Source organism: Lynx rufus, unplaced genomic scaffold (genome assembly GCF_022079265.1).
Source record: "Lynx rufus isolate CCGP_SWC_20201006 ecotype Redwood Valley unplaced genomic scaffold, mLynRuf1.p SCAF_4, whole genome shotgun sequence".
Taxonomy (NCBI): Eukaryota; Metazoa; Chordata; class Mammalia; order Carnivora; family Felidae; genus Lynx; species Lynx rufus.
In genome coordinates, this window is record NW_025814856.1 from 97,978,559 (window position 1) to 97,996,157 (window position 17,599).

At 40.5% G+C, this 17,599-nt stretch overlaps 1 protein-coding gene across 1 annotated transcript; it reads right to left on the reverse strand.

Annotated features, from left to right (window-relative positions):
• Positions 1–2,385: 2,385 nt before the first annotated feature.
• Positions 2,386–12,040, reverse strand: BET1 (Bet1 golgi vesicular membrane trafficking protein). Its single transcript, XM_047096979.1, has 4 exons — positions 11,894–12,040; positions 7,663–7,787; positions 5,062–5,118; positions 2,386–3,548 (listed from the first exon to the last, which is right to left on the reverse strand). The coding sequence occupies exons 1-4, from the start codon at positions 11,910–11,912 to the stop codon at positions 3,393–3,395; spliced, it is 357 nt and encodes a 118-aa protein (XP_046952935.1). The 5' UTR covers positions 11,913–12,040; the 3' UTR covers positions 2,386–3,392.
• Between the last annotated feature and the right edge of the window lie 5,559 nt (positions 12,041–17,599).

Here is a 17,599-nt window from a genome sequence, read left to right on the forward strand (position 1 = left end):
CTGAGGCTGCAAAGAAACCTAATTGAACTAACTTCCAGAAAGTGGGGACCCCTCACTAGAAGAGGAAAGACAGCGGCTTCCTTCTGTAGCAGGATGGCGGGGCGGGGAGGCCAGGCAGCGGGGAGAAATTTTTTCAGCAACATGTGGGTGAGTGTGACCGATTAGATTTCTAAGTGTCCGACCACAAAGGCAACATCTACCACTGAGTCCCAGGAACCCATTCTAATTTCTTTACAAGTAATATCACTTAATTAGCACAGTAATGCTGTGTTACCACTACCTATATACAATTTTTCTTCCTGTTTTACAAAGAGAGTACCTGAGGTGGAGAGGTCATCCACCCAAACTTATGAGTGGGAACCAGGATTTATGTTCAGCCAGTGTGACCTCATAGCTCTCAGTCTTAGCTCTGGTGCTATTCTGCTTCCCAGTAAATATTTAGTCAAAGGTTATTCATCAGTATAGCCTGATGAAGTTATTTACTAACTGAATGAACCTAAATTATCAAGCGCCTTTCCCACTTTCTCTACAAGGAAGCAAATTCAGTACATATAATTTGAAATTTAAGAGCATTGAAAAAATAGGACAACTAGTTTATTTTATAGAACCAGGTTTCTATGGATGCAGGTGCTGGGTTTTCTCCAGAATTCTGATGTTTAAGATGGTGCATATTTGTTTTAGATTTAACGACTATTCTCTGTTCCAGTAGTATCCAAGAATTAATTTGCATGCCAATTTAAATTCTATCAATAATATGTGTAATTCTCCCTCTCCTCATTGTAGAGACCTACACCTTGTATCCAAAGGGGATGGTGCAGGTAAGTAGTACTTTCTTTTCTGTGCAAATGTGTTAACATACTTCCGAGGACCAACTCATACTGAAATGAAGTGACTAGATACTTGGCAGAAAAATGTGGACATTTGGGATTTTTATAAATTGCTTCCTCAATTTTCTCCACCCTTTAAAATATAGAATATATAGTGTGTCACCCACCACCCAAATATCTGAAAGTCTTACACTGTCTGAATAAAAACTATGTGAATATTTTGCCTGAATTGTTATATAACATCAACTTCCCAGACACCTATAGCAATAAAGTACTATAGAGTTAGCAATGGGCTTGTGAAGGATTATGAAGGGCTAAAACTTTTCCATATTTGAGGTGTTCCCCCAATTTTATTTCTGGGAGTACTTTTTGCTAGGGGTTTCCAAACAAAAGGAAGAAATGGTGCTGCCAGAAGAATCTCTGAGGGGGCAGGGACAAGCCCTTCCAGAGAAGTCTGCTGCCTGCCAGGAATCTCAGCCAACCTGTTTTAGGCAGTTTTTAGAAAGAATTGTAAGATAAGAAATGGACAGTGCAGTGATGAGAATCACTTTTACATCGCCCCCAAACCCCATTTCCTGAAATCCCCACCTCCTTGATAATATCTAACATTTAAATAGTGTTTTAATACTTTACAAAGACTGTCATATAACAGCCAAACCTTAATCTTGAAATCCATCCCCCACTTGCCATCACTGGTTTTCCCAAGGCTTTGATATTTCATTTATTCCCATTGTTGGTTCTCTTGTTTCCATCTTCTAGTCATTTTTCTTTGGCCTTCTGTTCTTCCTTTTGCAATTTTAATTATTGACAATGATTTTTGAGTCTTCCCTGAGCTCTGATGTCACACAGTTGGCACAGAGTACACAGTTAAATAATTCTTCAAAACTGAATCAATCTCTGATAGGGATGTCCACTTGGAAGTCACAGCATCATCTCAAAGCCTGACACCAACATGTTGTCTTGTAAAATATCTGATGTGTCTGTTAACAATAGGGAGAACTAACATTTATTATGTGTCATGTATTTTCAGTAAATTATTTACCTCTCACAACAATCCTAGGAAATAGGTGAATGAAGAATGAAGAAACAGTCCCAAACAGGGACTGAGCAAGTTAAGGAATGGTGATCTGAACTCAGGTCACCTAACTCAAACCAGAGTCCCTTATATATCACATCATAAGTCCTCCGGCCTCTTATATGAAAAGTCACTTAACCCCTCTCAGTTCTGGTGTTTCCACCTGTCCAGTAGAGGCCTGATGATAAACACAGCCAGACAGGACCTGAATTGATAGGTGATTAAGGATGAGCAAAAAGGATTGCACACTCAGCAAAATCAAAGATAATAGACTTACAACTGAAAATACAAAGAAAGAGATTTTTCAAACCGAAGTCATGATTTATGTCATTTGTTTGAAGCAAATTCTGAAATAATACAAATATATTAACTTTTCCTGATTTTGTTTGGGATCTGTTTTCAGGACCATGTCTCAGATTCTATGTAAAAACAACAACAACAAAAAAAAACAAAAACACTTGAACAAAGAGGCAACAAAGACAATATATTTCATTAAAAATTTTATTTTTAGAGCCCATCAATGGGCAAATCCCAAACAGTAGCAATACAGAGTATTTAAGAACATTTTAATATTTCTTTCTATCCATCTTTGTTTTCCTTTCCACAAACATACTGGATTAAAGCAATACTCTTAACCCCAAATTCAATGCCTGAGTACTTTCAATATCTATTTTGAACACATAATAAAGCAGAGGCAGTTAATTTTATTTCCACTCGGAGCTTAGCAATTACTTTAGCTTCACATTATTCTATCACAAATTATAACCAAATGGCCTACCTAAGCAGCTAAAATCATAAAATTATTATAAGCCAAGTCAATGGTATGTATAAAGTTAACAAAAAACAACTAGACTAGTATACATTTGTTTTGGGCCCTACAAGAAATATGCCAAAATAACAAGCTTTAGTAAAAGATGAGGTCCTTGGGCAGAGGAGAACAAGAAGTCGTATCATCAAAAATTTTGAGGAAAACTTAGGTAAGAGGAAATCAGCCTATACTTTTAACCAAATGAAGGAAGAAAGGGGAATACATTATCAGGGTTGATGACAACTTGGGAAAAGACATATAGCATTCAATCACAAACTTGTTCACTACCTCAAGAGCTCAACATCAGGCTCTCCAGGCATTCTGTTATTCTCCCACTAAGTTTCTTCACGGGAACATAAACCCACATTTATGCTAACAACAGAGTATTATACGGCTATTTAATCTGATGGCAAACAACAGGAAAAAAAATTCTTAGGGCCAGACTGACTTCAGCCCATCTCAGTACCCCTGAAAATAGGGGCAAAAAATTAATCATTAAGAAACAGTATTCAAAGAGTACTGTATTACCTAATGTGATTTATAAAACAAGCACAATTCTGTAATCGTCAATGGAAAAAGTCTTAATATTTGAAAATTAGGAATGTTTTGATGCTGATTTTTTACCAAAATGGTACTCCAAACAGTTAAGTTGGAACAAATCCCAAACTCACACTTACTTGCATCACCTTAGTTTAATAATCCAATAAATGACAAAAAAGACAAACAATGAAAACAGCATCATATAGCACAACAGCTTTGTCTGGCTCCCTCTAGATAAAATCTTCAGTTTTCCCATAGTTTTACCTAGAAATCCAGTTGTAGAATCAAACTGTGAATCCTATGAGGAGAAAGGGAAAACAAAATAGTTAGATTCTAATATTGTACATATGCACATTTAAGTAATTGAATATACTGTCCTTAGAATACATTTTTAATGAAATTTTTAGTGTTTAATCAATTCAGGAGCCTGTTTATAACTTGGGTAATCAAGCCTGATTACTCTGTGCAAAATAGAGTAATTCTCTCAATGAATAAAAAGCTCTTTCATTGAATAAACATTTCTTTCAGCATCAGAGTAATTCAAAATCCCAAACTATTTAGGTCTTTTTCCAATTGTGTGAATTAAGACACTAATAATAAAGGTAAGTAGTTTGTCTACTATCATACAGGTGTTTGATTCTCAGTTTTTGTTGGGGCATTGCTCTCAAAGGGCAAATGGTTGGTTGCTTTCAGTAATTCAGTACGATAATTCATCTAAAGTTTAATATGGTTAGCAGTTAAAGGTACTTTACTTTTAAGATTCTTTAATTCAGATAGCTTTGAAGTACAGCAGAGTTTATTAAAAGTTAAGAGAATATCATGTAAAGGCAGGAAATTGTGGTTAAGACTCCAAATATGGATGGGGAAAACTACCATATTAAAACATAGTTGGAAACTGGAAAAGTCCTAAAGATGAGAGGACTAGGTATAGATTAGAAATACTGCACTTTCACAGAAATCTCAGTATCCTAAGATGTAAAGGCCCCAGCAGAATGACAGCATTTGCACAGTTCGGGCTCTATGTAGTTCAAGCACTTTAGATCTATAGCTCTTCACCAGGGTTATGTATCACAATCACCTGGGACACTTTTCTTTTTCCAAAATACATATATGTAGGTCCCTCCCCCTAAAATTCACTGTTCCCCAGTGATTTGAATGTACAACCTCCATAAGAACATTGCTTTCAATGACATATTCATTTCTGAATAACACAATTTTAGAAGCAAGTGGAGAAACTAGGGAAGGTCTAGAGAAATTTGACATTCAAAATAAATATTAAAGAACGGAAAGAGGTTCTACAAAGAAAGGTATATGTTGCTGAGCTCCCTTAGACTGGAGAGATAAAAGGCTCTGGGATGTTACTATGTTCAAATCTTATTGATTTGTTCAGAAGTGATCCTTAGGAGATCAAATAGAAATAGGCTCACATTACATGAAAGACAATCAATTGGATGGATATGAAGTGCTTTTTGATTACTTGGTAGTCAGTATCCATTGAGATCTCCAAGAACACTCAAAACAGTCATTTTTCCTGAGTCTTTAACAGTGTTTTAAACATAAGATTAAAAATACAATGGCTTCCACCTCCTCCTCCTACTCACAGTGTGTTAGGGAAGATGAAAAATGCAAGAATGAATAAACCTATTAGTTATTTCAAAGCAATGAGATACAAATAGGCCGGAATCCAGAACTTATGATCTCTAGATTAATTTCAAAATGGATAAGAGTTAAAATGATATTATTCCTGATTAACAGACTAAATTTGAGAATATTAGATCAACTTTCTTAAATTTAAAGTCACAACCACTTACCATTTCAGCTAATAATTTATTTTGATGTTTAACCTCATGGCCTATTTCAATGGAAAGCTATTAAAAAAAAAAAAGACACATGCATTATTACTCACATAATGGCATTTAAGTGTTATAGAGTAAAATGCCATTCTAAGCATACACATTTTCTCAAAACTGTCTTCTAAAACTATAAACTACATATAGTTTTTTCTGATAATTTTTCCACTGACATTAAAGGAAAATAAATTTAGAATTTCTACTGTTTCCCAACTATGGATATTGTCTCCCTGCTCTTCATTTTGATTTCATTTTAATATTCAATTCCATCTTTTAATTTTGGTACACACTTCTCTCTGGTTCTCTTATCCTTGCATGCTTTTTTCTTCCTCTCTTTATATTATTCATACAACAGCATTTATATGTATATTTTCTTCTTTACATTTTAAGAGATATATATAAGTACCTATATTATCAATTCAAATCTACATGGGACATTACCTTGAATATATGCCTAAACTAGTTATTTATTCAGATTCTTTTTTAAAAATGTTTATTTGAGAGAAAGAGAGAATGAGCAGGGGAGGGACAGAGAGAGAGAGAGAAAGAGAATCCTAAGCAGGTTCTGCGCTGTCAGCATAAAGCCCAATGCAGGGCTCGGTCTCAATGCAGGGCTCGGTCTCATGAACCATGACATCATAATTGAGCCAAAATCAAGAATAGGAGGCTTAACTAAGTCATGGGGTGCCCTATTTAGATTCTAAAAGTTTTCCTTTAAAGTATGACAATAAAATGGAAAAAGATTGACAAGTTATTGTTAAGGCTCAGCCGAGCCTTAAAAAAATACAATTTAAGTGATTATGGCTGTTATTCAGACCAAAGCCTATTCAATACTTTATATGACAAATTCATTAAAGGCTTCACTTCCAAGATATTTGGATAAATTACAAGCAACAAATGAAAATCTTGGCAAACCATTGCAAATATTGTTCTCAACTTCTCTTGTGTGGAAAGTATATGGGGTGATACACAAAATCACACTAGAATTCTATAGATCAGAACATGAGCTTTTTCCCCAAATTTAACAATCCAGAGATAATAAAGCAACTATAAAGCCAAATAGCCCAAATCACCTAACTACTTTCTACAACTGTCATGCATGACAAGGAAAGAAATTTCCCGGGGGGGTGGGGGGGGGTGGGGTGGGGGTAAAGCTTTATTCTAATAAGGAGCTAAATTATCAATGTCAGAGTTAAAAATAAATAATTCTTAATTCTCTATCAATGTTGATTTTCTAAACTGTTAACATTATACAGTATTACTTAGTTCGTAGATCAACTCTTTTTGATCTAATATGACTTTGAAAACAACACTCTTTTCAGAATGTTATTAGTATCCAGGCTGAACACAATTGTATTTTCCAAACACTAATGAAATACCAATTAAGTTTTAGCAACATGAGTTTCTACTGAAGGCTCTATGAGTTTATAGCATGTTTACTGTAATACAGAATCAATTACATACACTGTTAAAATCATATTTTTGTAATTCTTTTACTTAACATATGTTAAACTCAATACCACTGATAACGAATTATGCTTAGGTGCTGTGTTAAAGATAAAAATAAAAACAGAAAACTCTACATTCTGGTAAATTTCTTTTACATACAAATAATCCCAATGCAGATTCCTATGCAATACATGCTGTAGAAATGGTGCAAACTGTCTTATGTTCACAAGGAAAAGAGTTACTTTTGATGTGGTAATTAGGTAAAGCTTGCAGGAAGGAGTGCAGAGAAGTGGAGCCTTTACTATTAAAGGCTTTGGCCAATGTAAGGAGGGAAAGGACACCTCCCCAGTAAAGGGAGAGTATGATCAAAGATGTGGGAGTGCAAGTGACACCATGCACAAGACGAGAGATTCTCTAATTTGTCTGGCAGAAAACATATACACATTCCAGAAGTGTAGGAGATAAGGTCTGATAAGCTGTGGATAATCTCTAAAGGAGCCATTTAACCAAGCTACAGAGTATGGATTTTATTCTTACATCATGGGAAGGCACTGAAGACTTCTGGGAGCAAAGGATGCAATTTTACAAACACTCCAAAAAGATGGCGGAACATGCAAAAAATGAGGAACAAATAGGTTACGAGGCTCTCTCCATACTTTGCCTACGAAAACCAGGGGATAGTATCAGGAAGAGAAAAGTAGAAACAGAAAGAAGGAAGCACAAAACTCAGTGACTAACGTGATGTACAAAGATAGAAACACTGAGATGTGTAGCTTAGTATACTAGAAGAACAAAAGTCAGGAGAAGAACTGCTTGGGGGTGGAAGATGTACCGCTCTGAGACATTACTACAGACAACATATAGTACTGTAGATTTACACACACACACACACACACAGCTAAAAAAAATAAATGTACCATTATGTTTTGATTTGGCCACACTTTTAATCTTCTATTCAAATCATGTTTAAATTTTGAGTGTACTTTGACCTCACTGAACTATATACAACTTGGGTAACTGAATTCCTCCATATGATACCAACAAATAGTTTATAAGTACATATGTATACATAAAGACACAAATTGGAAAGTATATCATCTGTTACGTACTTACAGATTTTATAGCAGTTACTTTGCTTCTCAGACTTTCAGTGAGTCTCTCATTTTCTTCTTCACAGGCACTGTACCCACTGTTAGCATACCCATAGTTCCCATAGTTGCCTGGAGGTACTCCTTCACCTGCAAGGATCAGAGTCACAGTATAGTTGTAGCAAAAACAAGCCACCTTTGAAGCCTTGATAGAAAAGAACCAAAAAAGACCCCTGGAGGGCGTTGCAGACCACATATGTCATAACATTCACACTTCAAAGGAATTTTAAAAATTAATAACCAAATGGAGATCAGAACAATTCTTTTCTAATGCCCTTTTAAGCAAAGAATATTCAATTTGTTTTATACTTATTTATTGATTGCTTATTAATTGCCCACAAGACACTAAAGTAGGCACTGATCTAAAAGGATATTCAGGATACATTCCCTCTCCATAAAACTACAACTTTTAAAAAGGATCTAAGGGGCGCCTGGGTGGCGCAGTCGGTTAAGCGTCCGACTTCAGCCAGGTCACGATCTCGCGGTCCGCGAGTTCGAGCCCCGCGTCGGGCTCTGGGCTGATGGCTCAGAGCCTGGAGCCTGTTTCCGATTCTGTGTCTCCCTCTCTCTCTGCCCCTCCCCCATTCATGCTCTGTCTCTCTCTGTCCCAAAAATAAATTAACGTTGAAAAAAAAATAAAATAAAATAAAATAAAAAAAAATAAAAAGGATCTAAAAGTAAGTCTCAACTATCCATTGAAGAAGCTTGGCTACGAAGGGAAAGGGAGCAAGAGGATAAATGTAGCAGGAAAGAGCTCATGGCAGAGGGAGGGTCCTTTATTTGCATTTCTTTCTTTTAAATAGAAGAGAGAACTTATGGAAAATAACTTATGGAGAACATTACCTGAGAATTAAGAGGGGAATTCATTCAACAAATATTTCAGAAACTTCCATGTGTCAGATCCATTGTTCTTTCTAGGTACTACTTTTTGGAGCTTATCGTCTGTGGAATTGCACTTCAGAATACACAGTCCCAGCTACTACCTAATAAAGTACTTGATATTCACCAGGCAATCAAATGGGTGGAGTGAGCCTCAAGAGTGAATCTATATATAAATATGCTAAAGGATTGAGAGAGGAAAGCATAGTTGAGGGTCTTATTTAACCACGTTTTCAAAAGACAGTTGATACAATCAGTTTTCTCAGTAAAGGAAGAGCTAGCTGTCTTTAAGGAACGGTATCATTTGGAAAAAGCAGTAAGGAGAATAATGAGGGAAAGTGACTAGGACTACACGGATCCTAGGGTGAGAAAATAATCCTGGCCGAGGCAACACACTGTGGTGGTTTCAATCCTCCTGAATGTGTGATTTTTCTGAAGAAGGACTCATCAGCCTGAGTTAGCCCGTGAGAACCTGCATCGTTGGATTGATCAAGAATTTCATCAAGAGATTTACAGCACTGGGGCTGAAGAACAGAGCTCCAAAAGGCCGAGACTGCTTGACAAAAGAGAGGTTTAAGATATGGAATATGGGGTCTATACTGGACAGGAATTGAAGTAGTTACAATGGAGAAATGAGGAAGGGATGATACAGAGACTAGGTCTCTATAAACTCAAAGAGTAGATGGGGCAACAGGGACAGTAAAAGATGGAAGGGTAGGAAGCAGCAGTCAGTGCTCGTAGTTGAAGGATGGCTGAAGTGTAAAGTGGAAGCTCTTTCAAGACACAGCAGGAACCTCACTTTCTCTAAAAGGTAAAACTCCCTCTGAATTCTTACAGCTCTTGCTGTACATAACAGTAATATCACACTCTAGATAGTTCTACAAGGGCAAAAACTAAATTTGTTTCACTTATGGCTATATATCCCCCACAAATGTGTACACACACACACACACACACACACACACAGATGCACACAAAGGCACACTCAATAAATACTTGAATTAAATAGAATCTGAATTCACTGTTATTCAACTTTGAATGAGCCTGCCTTTCTCAAGAATGGAATCATAAACTTCTTTGAGGGCAGAGACAGTGTATCATACTTCTATATCCCCTGTACCTAATGAGTACTTTATATGCAGCACACAATTTCCACCACCACAGAAACCACAACAAAATGTTAAACAAGTGTGTTCCAGGGTAGAAAGATTTGCATTTCCCAAATTTTCCCTCAACTGCTGACACACCATCCATAAAACTCTCCAAATATAGTATGAAAAGTTGTAGGAAAGGTAGTGAATGCCAAAGGTCATCCTTAGCCTTTGTCCATTTAGATATATGCTACTTCTTTTGGGTAGTTTCTATCAATAACTGAGCCAAATCATTTAGAGATTCATGTGAAGTGTTCCACATGAATATCTATCAGCTTCAATATTTATCCCAAGTTTAAAATTCCAGGCCAATACACACTGATACAAAACAACACACAGAATTTAAAAAAATTACAATCACAGCACACCAGTGTAAATGATAACAATAGACACTTAAGTAAACGTCTTGTCTTTCCACTCAACTACAAGGGAGCTTCAAAAACAAAACAAAACAAAAGCTCTATCCATATCCATCCTAGAGATTCTAATGTAATTAGTCTGGGCTGCAGTCCAGGTATCAATGCCTTAAAAGCTCTCCAGGTGATTATAATGTACAGTCAGGGCTAAGAACCACAACTTCTCAAGTCACTTTGTTTCCTGCGATTTAAATGATGGCACACTGCTGCAAAACAAAAAAACAAAAACAAAAAAAACCAACCAAAAAAACAAACAAAAAAAAAACATTCAAAGGGCCCAAAGGACCTATTGCTGAGATCCAAACTCCTTAGCCGGCACTCAAAAGATCTCCTCAGTGTGGTTCTGGTTCCATGTCTCCTACTTCAATCAAACTGGCTTAATGATAACCCTTAAACACACTATTCATAATTCTAGTCCTACAACTTTGGGGGGGGGGGTAGGAATAGGGGAGGGGGGAGTCTGGTTTCCAACTGGAACTTGCCTGTCTCACCCTCCATTATTCAAGCTCTAGTGCCAAGTTCTGATATCTCCACAAAGTATGCAGTGCTCTATCTCTGAAACCTCTGAGACACTAGCTGTAGAACTTATTCAGTATTTGGATGCATAGTTATCACTTATACCATAATTTATCTTTGTACATGTTCCTACTCACCATCTAGACTGGAAGCTCTGGGAGCACAAACAGGGCCACAATTAACTGTACACTTAGAGCTTACTCAAGTACACAATAAATGTCATTAATAATGATAAAAAGAAAAAATTAAGCATATAAAATTGTTTAAGATTAGTTATTTTTCCCCTACAAATTACTTGGCCAACTTTCTATGATCCAAGTATTCATAAAAGCTGTATTTTTCAAAAGCTCTTCCTCATACAATTTTTTAATCAATGTATACGTCTAAAGTTACTGGAAAATTTCACTAATTTTAAATACCTGGCACTTTTGAAAAACTTTTTTTTCCTCTAATTGTAACAACTGAAAAAAGCAACATTCCCTTTTTTCAAATATTCCATGTATTTTCTCAGGTATACTGTACCCCGATTTAGCAGGTTTTTTAAAAAAGTATCTCTTACTAGAGAGCTTCAAAAACCAGAAAATGCTGTTTTATTAGCTGTGCGTTACATTGGCCCCCTTAAAAGTCCTTGTGCTTGGTGAACCTGTTTCCTAAGTTTTCACAGTGGAGCAAGACTCAGATAAGAAATGTTCTGGATAAAATGGCCTTTGCCCCCAATGTTACACACTACAGTCTTTAACAGTAACGACATGTACGTTTACCTTTGTAACTCACTGTTACCAGTTTGATATGATAGTGTGCTTCGCGTGCAACATTCATTCTTCAAATTTCGCTTCTGAAAAAACTAACACCCAGGACGAGTACAGTACGAGAAACCGAAGCCGGAATTCGGGAAACCCAGCGGTTTTCATAATCACTCTGACAGTCATTAACAATTAAAAAAAACAACCTTGACTATTGAGTTGGCACCTGGACATACCCCACCCCCATTCCTCCGCTACTCTATAAACCTACCATTCAAACTTAGGACTGAACCAAACTAAAGAAAACCTTTTGGATCTGGGACAAATGGTGTGTTTCCACTCGGCACCGCCTCCAAAGACCCTTCCAATACATCCTGTTTTCTGGCCCAGATTCCACTGACATAAGACCGGTCCGGTTTCCTTCCACATCCCCGCACCCAGTACGGCCAGTTCTAGGGCCCCCGAACTTCGAACCTCAGCCCTCTTCTTACCCAGGCCTGCACGCCTCATCCTGCCACAGTAGGGAAAAAAAGCAGAAGGAGGGGTGGGTAGAAAGGAGCCACGGGCCCCCCAGACGGCGTCTTCAGAACCAGGGCCGGAAGAAACACCAAGTTCTTTCTCCAAAGCGCCACGACATCAGTGGACGCTAAACAGCGCGCCGGCTGATGGCGTCACCCAGGCACTTATCACTGCCCTGCGAGGCGGCTTGAATGGCATTCTGGGAAATGTAGTTCACCGTCGACACAGGTAGTAAAACAGCCTGGCGTGAACTGGGCTCCCAGAGTGGGCGTGGCTTCCGGAAGAGGCGCGAGCGCTGGGGCGGCTCCAACTCAGGTTCTCAAGATCTGGGTTTTTGCTGCTGGCCTCGCGGCTTCCTGGACATTACTCTCAGCTTGTTGCCTACCGAGTTGAACCCCGTTGATCTGCCCTTCTCAGACCTTGAGAGGATGGTTGACTCATCTTTCCTGATTCCTCCTCTTACTTCCTCTGACCTCTAGAGTCAGTTCAGGGAAAGTCCAGGAAAACTTTATTCAAGATAATGATCTCATACATAAGTAATCTGAGACCCACAGAAGGAAAGGAAGAGGGTAACAAATTTGTGCTGGGTCACACAGTAGTTAGAAAAATCAGGTCACTTGGAATAGGACTCTTGCTTGGAATAAAGTGGTTAATAAAAGGAACCTGGTTTCCGGAGGCACTAATAAGTTAGTTACCTGTTACTGGATTGGTTGCATTTCTAGAAAGAACATTGGCTATTAGTTGTTGAGGACCAAAGGACCCCTAAACTCTCTCCCACTTAGATCTTTCTAACGTACACAAAGGATATTGAGATACATTGCACATTACCATGTGTGAAATAGTAAGGGCTTAAGAGCCTGTTGGCAAGGTTAGGGGGGGTACTGGAATCCGGGTTAATGTTGCATCCACATGACTCCTGAAACAGAATGCTATGGGAACCAGCGACAGTCACAACAAAGTTTATTGCAATGAGAGGCAAGGCAAACTGATCGGTCCCGACAGACACTCTTGACCAGAGTGTGGTCCCGAACAGCCAGGGTACAGGGTTTTTATAGCCGACCACATCGTCTTATCACCTGGGAACAGAACAAAGGAATAGTGCCCAGGTGGAAACAGTTCAAACAGGCCCTTGCCCCAATCCAAACACTAATCACACCCCTTGATTGATAGGATAAGGCTGTTATCTCTTAACCTATAGTGTTAAAACAAAACTCTTATTTCTTAAGGCTACAGGTTAGCCCTACACTACAATTTAACCCTTACATTTCCCCCTTTTCTTGTCCGTGAATCAATCCCTTGATTCATCATTAGGAACTAAGGGGACATAGTTGGACCTAATCATAATTTTTATTTCACCAACTTGCCTCTTGACATACTGTACTAACCAATTGATAATGCATGGGCCGATAGTTAACCCAAGAAGTAACAACAGTAGTGGCCCAGCTATGGTGGTGAGCAGCGATGTGAGTCAGGGGGACCAAGAGTGATACCAATTATTGCTGGCCTCCCTGGCATGTTCCATTGCTCTAAGATTGTTCCTTACCAAACTGAGAGTGTCTCGAATTCATCCGGAATTGTTGGCATGACACAGTATGCACCAACCCTGCCCTTGGAGGTCCTCTAGGGTTAAAATTGGTCGCGAAACCCAAGGGCACAATGACATCATACATTCGGAGGCCCCAAGTGTGCCCAGTATCTCAGAATGAGGAAAAAATAGATGAGCTGGTGTTGGGTTACATTTTCCTTGGGCCTCACATTGGGGGTTCGGGGTTCTAAGGAGAGTAATTAGGGGGTCAATGTCCCGTCCTGTTAACCAGGGGGCTAGCATCCCACAACCCCATTTGGCACAGTGGTATTGACCCTCTCCTTCACATTCATTTTTTGTCTGCATCTTAGCCAAATTTTGCTCTAGTGCCCTATTTCCACATCCACAATTGTTCTCCCCAATGTTTCCGAGAGCTCTTGCCCAGGTTTGCAACCCCCATTCTTCTCCTACCAGGTCACACAGGTCAAACAAGAAACAAGGCATAGTACGAGAGGCGTTAGATGTTACCACCTTCCCTGTGACAGTGTCTCTGAGTTCCCATTGGTATGGCTAAAAAGACAAGGGGTGCAGTTCCGCACAGTCTCCCAAGCTTATTATACAAACCCAGACTATTATTCCTTTTAACCTTCCATCGCTGTTCATTCTCTGGTCCTGTATCAGTCCTGGGTGTTCCCACCTCCGCGCAGTTTTTCTTAACCTGAGAGTGATGAATCCAGGTTCGGACATCGTCTATCTTCATGGCCATTGGTGTAGTCAGGATCACAGTGTGTGGTCCTTTCCAGCGTGGCTCCAGGGGTTTAGGCTCGTGCCTCTTGACCCAAACTAAGTCTCCTGGTTGAAAGGGGTGGGGAAGAACAGGAGGATGGGCAAAGGCTTCTTTCAAGGCATTAGTTATTTCCTTTTGTACAAGATGCAGGGCCATGAGTGAAGCCAACAAGTGGTCCTGTTCTAGCTGTTCCTTTATGTCATCCCCTAGCCTCGGCAAGATAGGTGGACGTCTGCCAAATAAAATTTCATAAGGGGACAATCCCTTGATAAATGGATTACAACGTGCTCGCAAAAGGGCAAAAGGCAGAACATCAACCCAATTTTCGCCAGTCTCAAGGGACAATTTGGTTAAGGTCTCCTTTAGAGTCCAATTCATCCTGTCTACTTGACCCGAGCTCTGGGGTCTATATGAGCAATGTAATTCCCAATCTATTCCCAATGCTTTGGCTAGACCCTGCAATACCTGTGCCGTGAAGGCCGGACCATTGTCCTATCCTATGCTCAAAGGCAGCCCGACTCTAGGAATTAGTTCATTTAATAATTTTTTAACTGTCACCTGAGCCATTTCTGATTTAGTGGGGAACGCCTCAACCCACCTGGAGAAGGTGTCCAAAAAAATCGAGCAGATATTTGTATCTGTATTTCCCTGGTTTAATTTCAGTAAAATCTACTTCCCAAAACCGGCCTGGCTCAGTTCCTCTATCTCTTTTAGCTTCTGAAAACTTATTTGCACCGCGATTTACTTGGGCGCAACTTACACATCTTTCAACCGTCTCCTCAATCTCTTTTCCCAGCTCTTGCGCCCTGAACTTTTTCTGCACCAATTCCGCCATCTTTGTTTTTCCCAGATGAGTCCCTTGGTGGAGGAGATGCACCATGCGTCGCCCAAGTGACGCGGGTAAGCCTATCTTACCTTCAGGATCCTGAAACCACTTTTGTCCTGGTATCATACTTCCTCCTTTTTTTGAAATCCACTCCACATCTTTAGGAGTGTAATTGGGCTCCGGTGGAAGCAGGGGGGTCTATCAAGATCGGTAGTGCCAAAGCACTTTTACTTTCAGTTAGGGCAGCTTTCCCAGACTGCCCATGTCAGCCAGGCGGTTTCCGAATGCCTCTAGGGAGTTGCCTTTTTGATGTCCCGGGCAGTGAATGATCGCGAGACTTGCAGGTTAGATGGCTGTTAGAAGGTCTAGAATTTTGGCTTTATTTTTGATGTCCTTGCCCTCCGCTGTGAGGAGGCCACGCTCTTGATAGATGGACCCGTTCACATGCACAGTTGCAAAGGCATAGCAGCCATGTGTATAAATATTAACTGGCTTGTTTTTACCAAGTTTCAAGGGCTTTAGTTAGTGCGATGAGCTCTGCGCACGGGGCTGAGGTTCCTGGGGGAAGGGTCTGTTGCCATAGAACCTCACGGTTTGTCCTAACTGCAGCACCGGCATGCCTTTGCCTTTGAAACACAAAACTACTGCCGTCTGAAAACATGTTGATATCAGGATCCTGTAGGGGAATGTCTGTGAGATCGGAGCAGAGGGACGAAACTGTCGCTAAGGTCTCTGGGCAAGAATGTAGAGGGGGACCTAGTCCCTTGGGCAGCAAAGTAGCTGGGTTTAAGGCTGTGGGGGCACAAAAACGTATTGGGGCTGGTCGAGCAGCAATGCCTGATACTGGGTAATCCGAGCATTTGATAGCCACCGTTCTGGGGGAGCCCGCAGTAAGGCCTCCTTCATGGGGCACCGTAACAGGCAACATCTGTCCCAGGGTTAGTTTATCTTGGTCTTTGACTAGTAGCACGGTGACAGCGATCTGTCGAACGCATGTGGGCCACCCGGAAGCAACTGGGTCTAGCCTTTTGGATAAATAGGCCACTGGTCAGCGCCAAGGTCGCAGGTGCTGAGTCAGAACTCCCTTGGCTACACCCCCTTTCTCAGCTACAAACAAATGGAATGGCTTAGTGGGATCTGGCAGGGCCAAGGCCGGTAGGGTCATGAGAGCCTCTCATAAAGCTTGGAAGGCTTTAGTTTGAGTCTCCCCCCATGTGAAGGACTCCAGAGATTCCTTGAGAGTGGCAATACAAAGGGGCTGCCAGTTCAGCAAAGCCAGGTATCCATAGTCTGCAGTAGCCTGCTGCCCCCAGGAACTCGCGAACTTGTTTGCGAGTTTTAGGCTGAGGAATATCGAGTATAGCACGAATTCTTTGTTCACTGAGATAGCGCTTACCTTTTTTAATGTTGTAACCTAAAAAAGTGACCGCAGTGTGACAGATCTGCGTTTTGGCTGATACTCGGTATCCCAGTTTTTGCAGAAGACTCAAGAGCTCCTTGGTGGCACTCGGGCATTCTGAACGAGAGGGGGCCACCAGCAAGATATCATCAACATACTGGAACAGAGTTCCCTGCGGCTTGGAGATTCGAAATGGTTCTAAATCCTGGTTCAGGGCTTCATTAAAAAGAGTAAGAGAGTTTTTGAATCCATGGGGAAGTTGTGTCCAGGTGAGCTGTCCAGCTTTTCCCTCTTCAGGATCGGTCCATTCAAATGCAAACAGTGGCTGGCTCTGTGGGGCCAGCGGGATGGCAAAGAAGGTGTCTTTTAAGTCCAGAACTGTATAATACACCTGAGAAGGGGGAAGCAGACTAAGGTGAGTATACAGGTTGGGTACAGTGGGATGAATATCCATTACTCTGGTGTTTACTGCTCTCAGGTCTTGAACTGGCTGGAAATCGGATGAGTTAGACTTTTGGACAAGAAGTGGAGTATTCCATGGTCACTTGCATGGGGTCAGAATGCCCGAGCCATGCAAACGCTTGATGTGAACAGCAATTCCCTGCCTAGCCACCCGGGACATAGGATATTGTTTGTCTTACTGGAAGCGCAGACACCTTAAGTCCCACAATTACCGGGGCTTGATGAATCACTAGTCCAGGTGGATTGGTCTCGGCCCATACCTGGGGAAAGTCCTCCTGGAGACTTTTATGGAGGGGATCGACTGTGTGAACATTTTCATTGGGCACTGGGGTAAGTAGGCCCTCTTCCCCAAGTGGCACAGTCACCATTACTATTGTTGGGCCATCCTGGCCGACTTTAACATGCATACCCCCTTCAGTGAATCTCAAAGAAGCAGTTAGTTTATGTAATAGGTCTCTACCCAGTAATCCAGGGTAGGGACATTCAGGCATGATTAGGAAAGAATGTGTAACAGTTTTACGGCCTAAATCTACTTGTTCCGTGGTCCATTTACAAGTTTGGGACCCAGTCACTCTTTGCACCAGGGTTGCTCCTCACCTGGTGGGGCCAGGATCTTGTTTTAGAACTGAAAAGGTTGCCCCAGTGTCCACCAAGAAAGTCTTAGGCTGGCCCGCTATAT

What these genes read in the sequence shown, in the direction of transcription:
- BET1 (XM_047096979.1), bottom strand. An exon ending in AAGTAACTGCTATAAAATCT is followed by an intron (nt 5,119 to 7,662) that starts GTAAGTACGTAA and finishes TTTTTTTAATAG; the next exon opens with CTTTCCATTGAAATAGGCCA. An exon ending in ATAAATTATTAGCTGAAATG is followed by an intron (nt 3,549 to 5,061) that starts GTAAGTGGTTGT and finishes TTCTCCTCATAG; the next exon opens with GATTCACAGTTTGATTCTAC.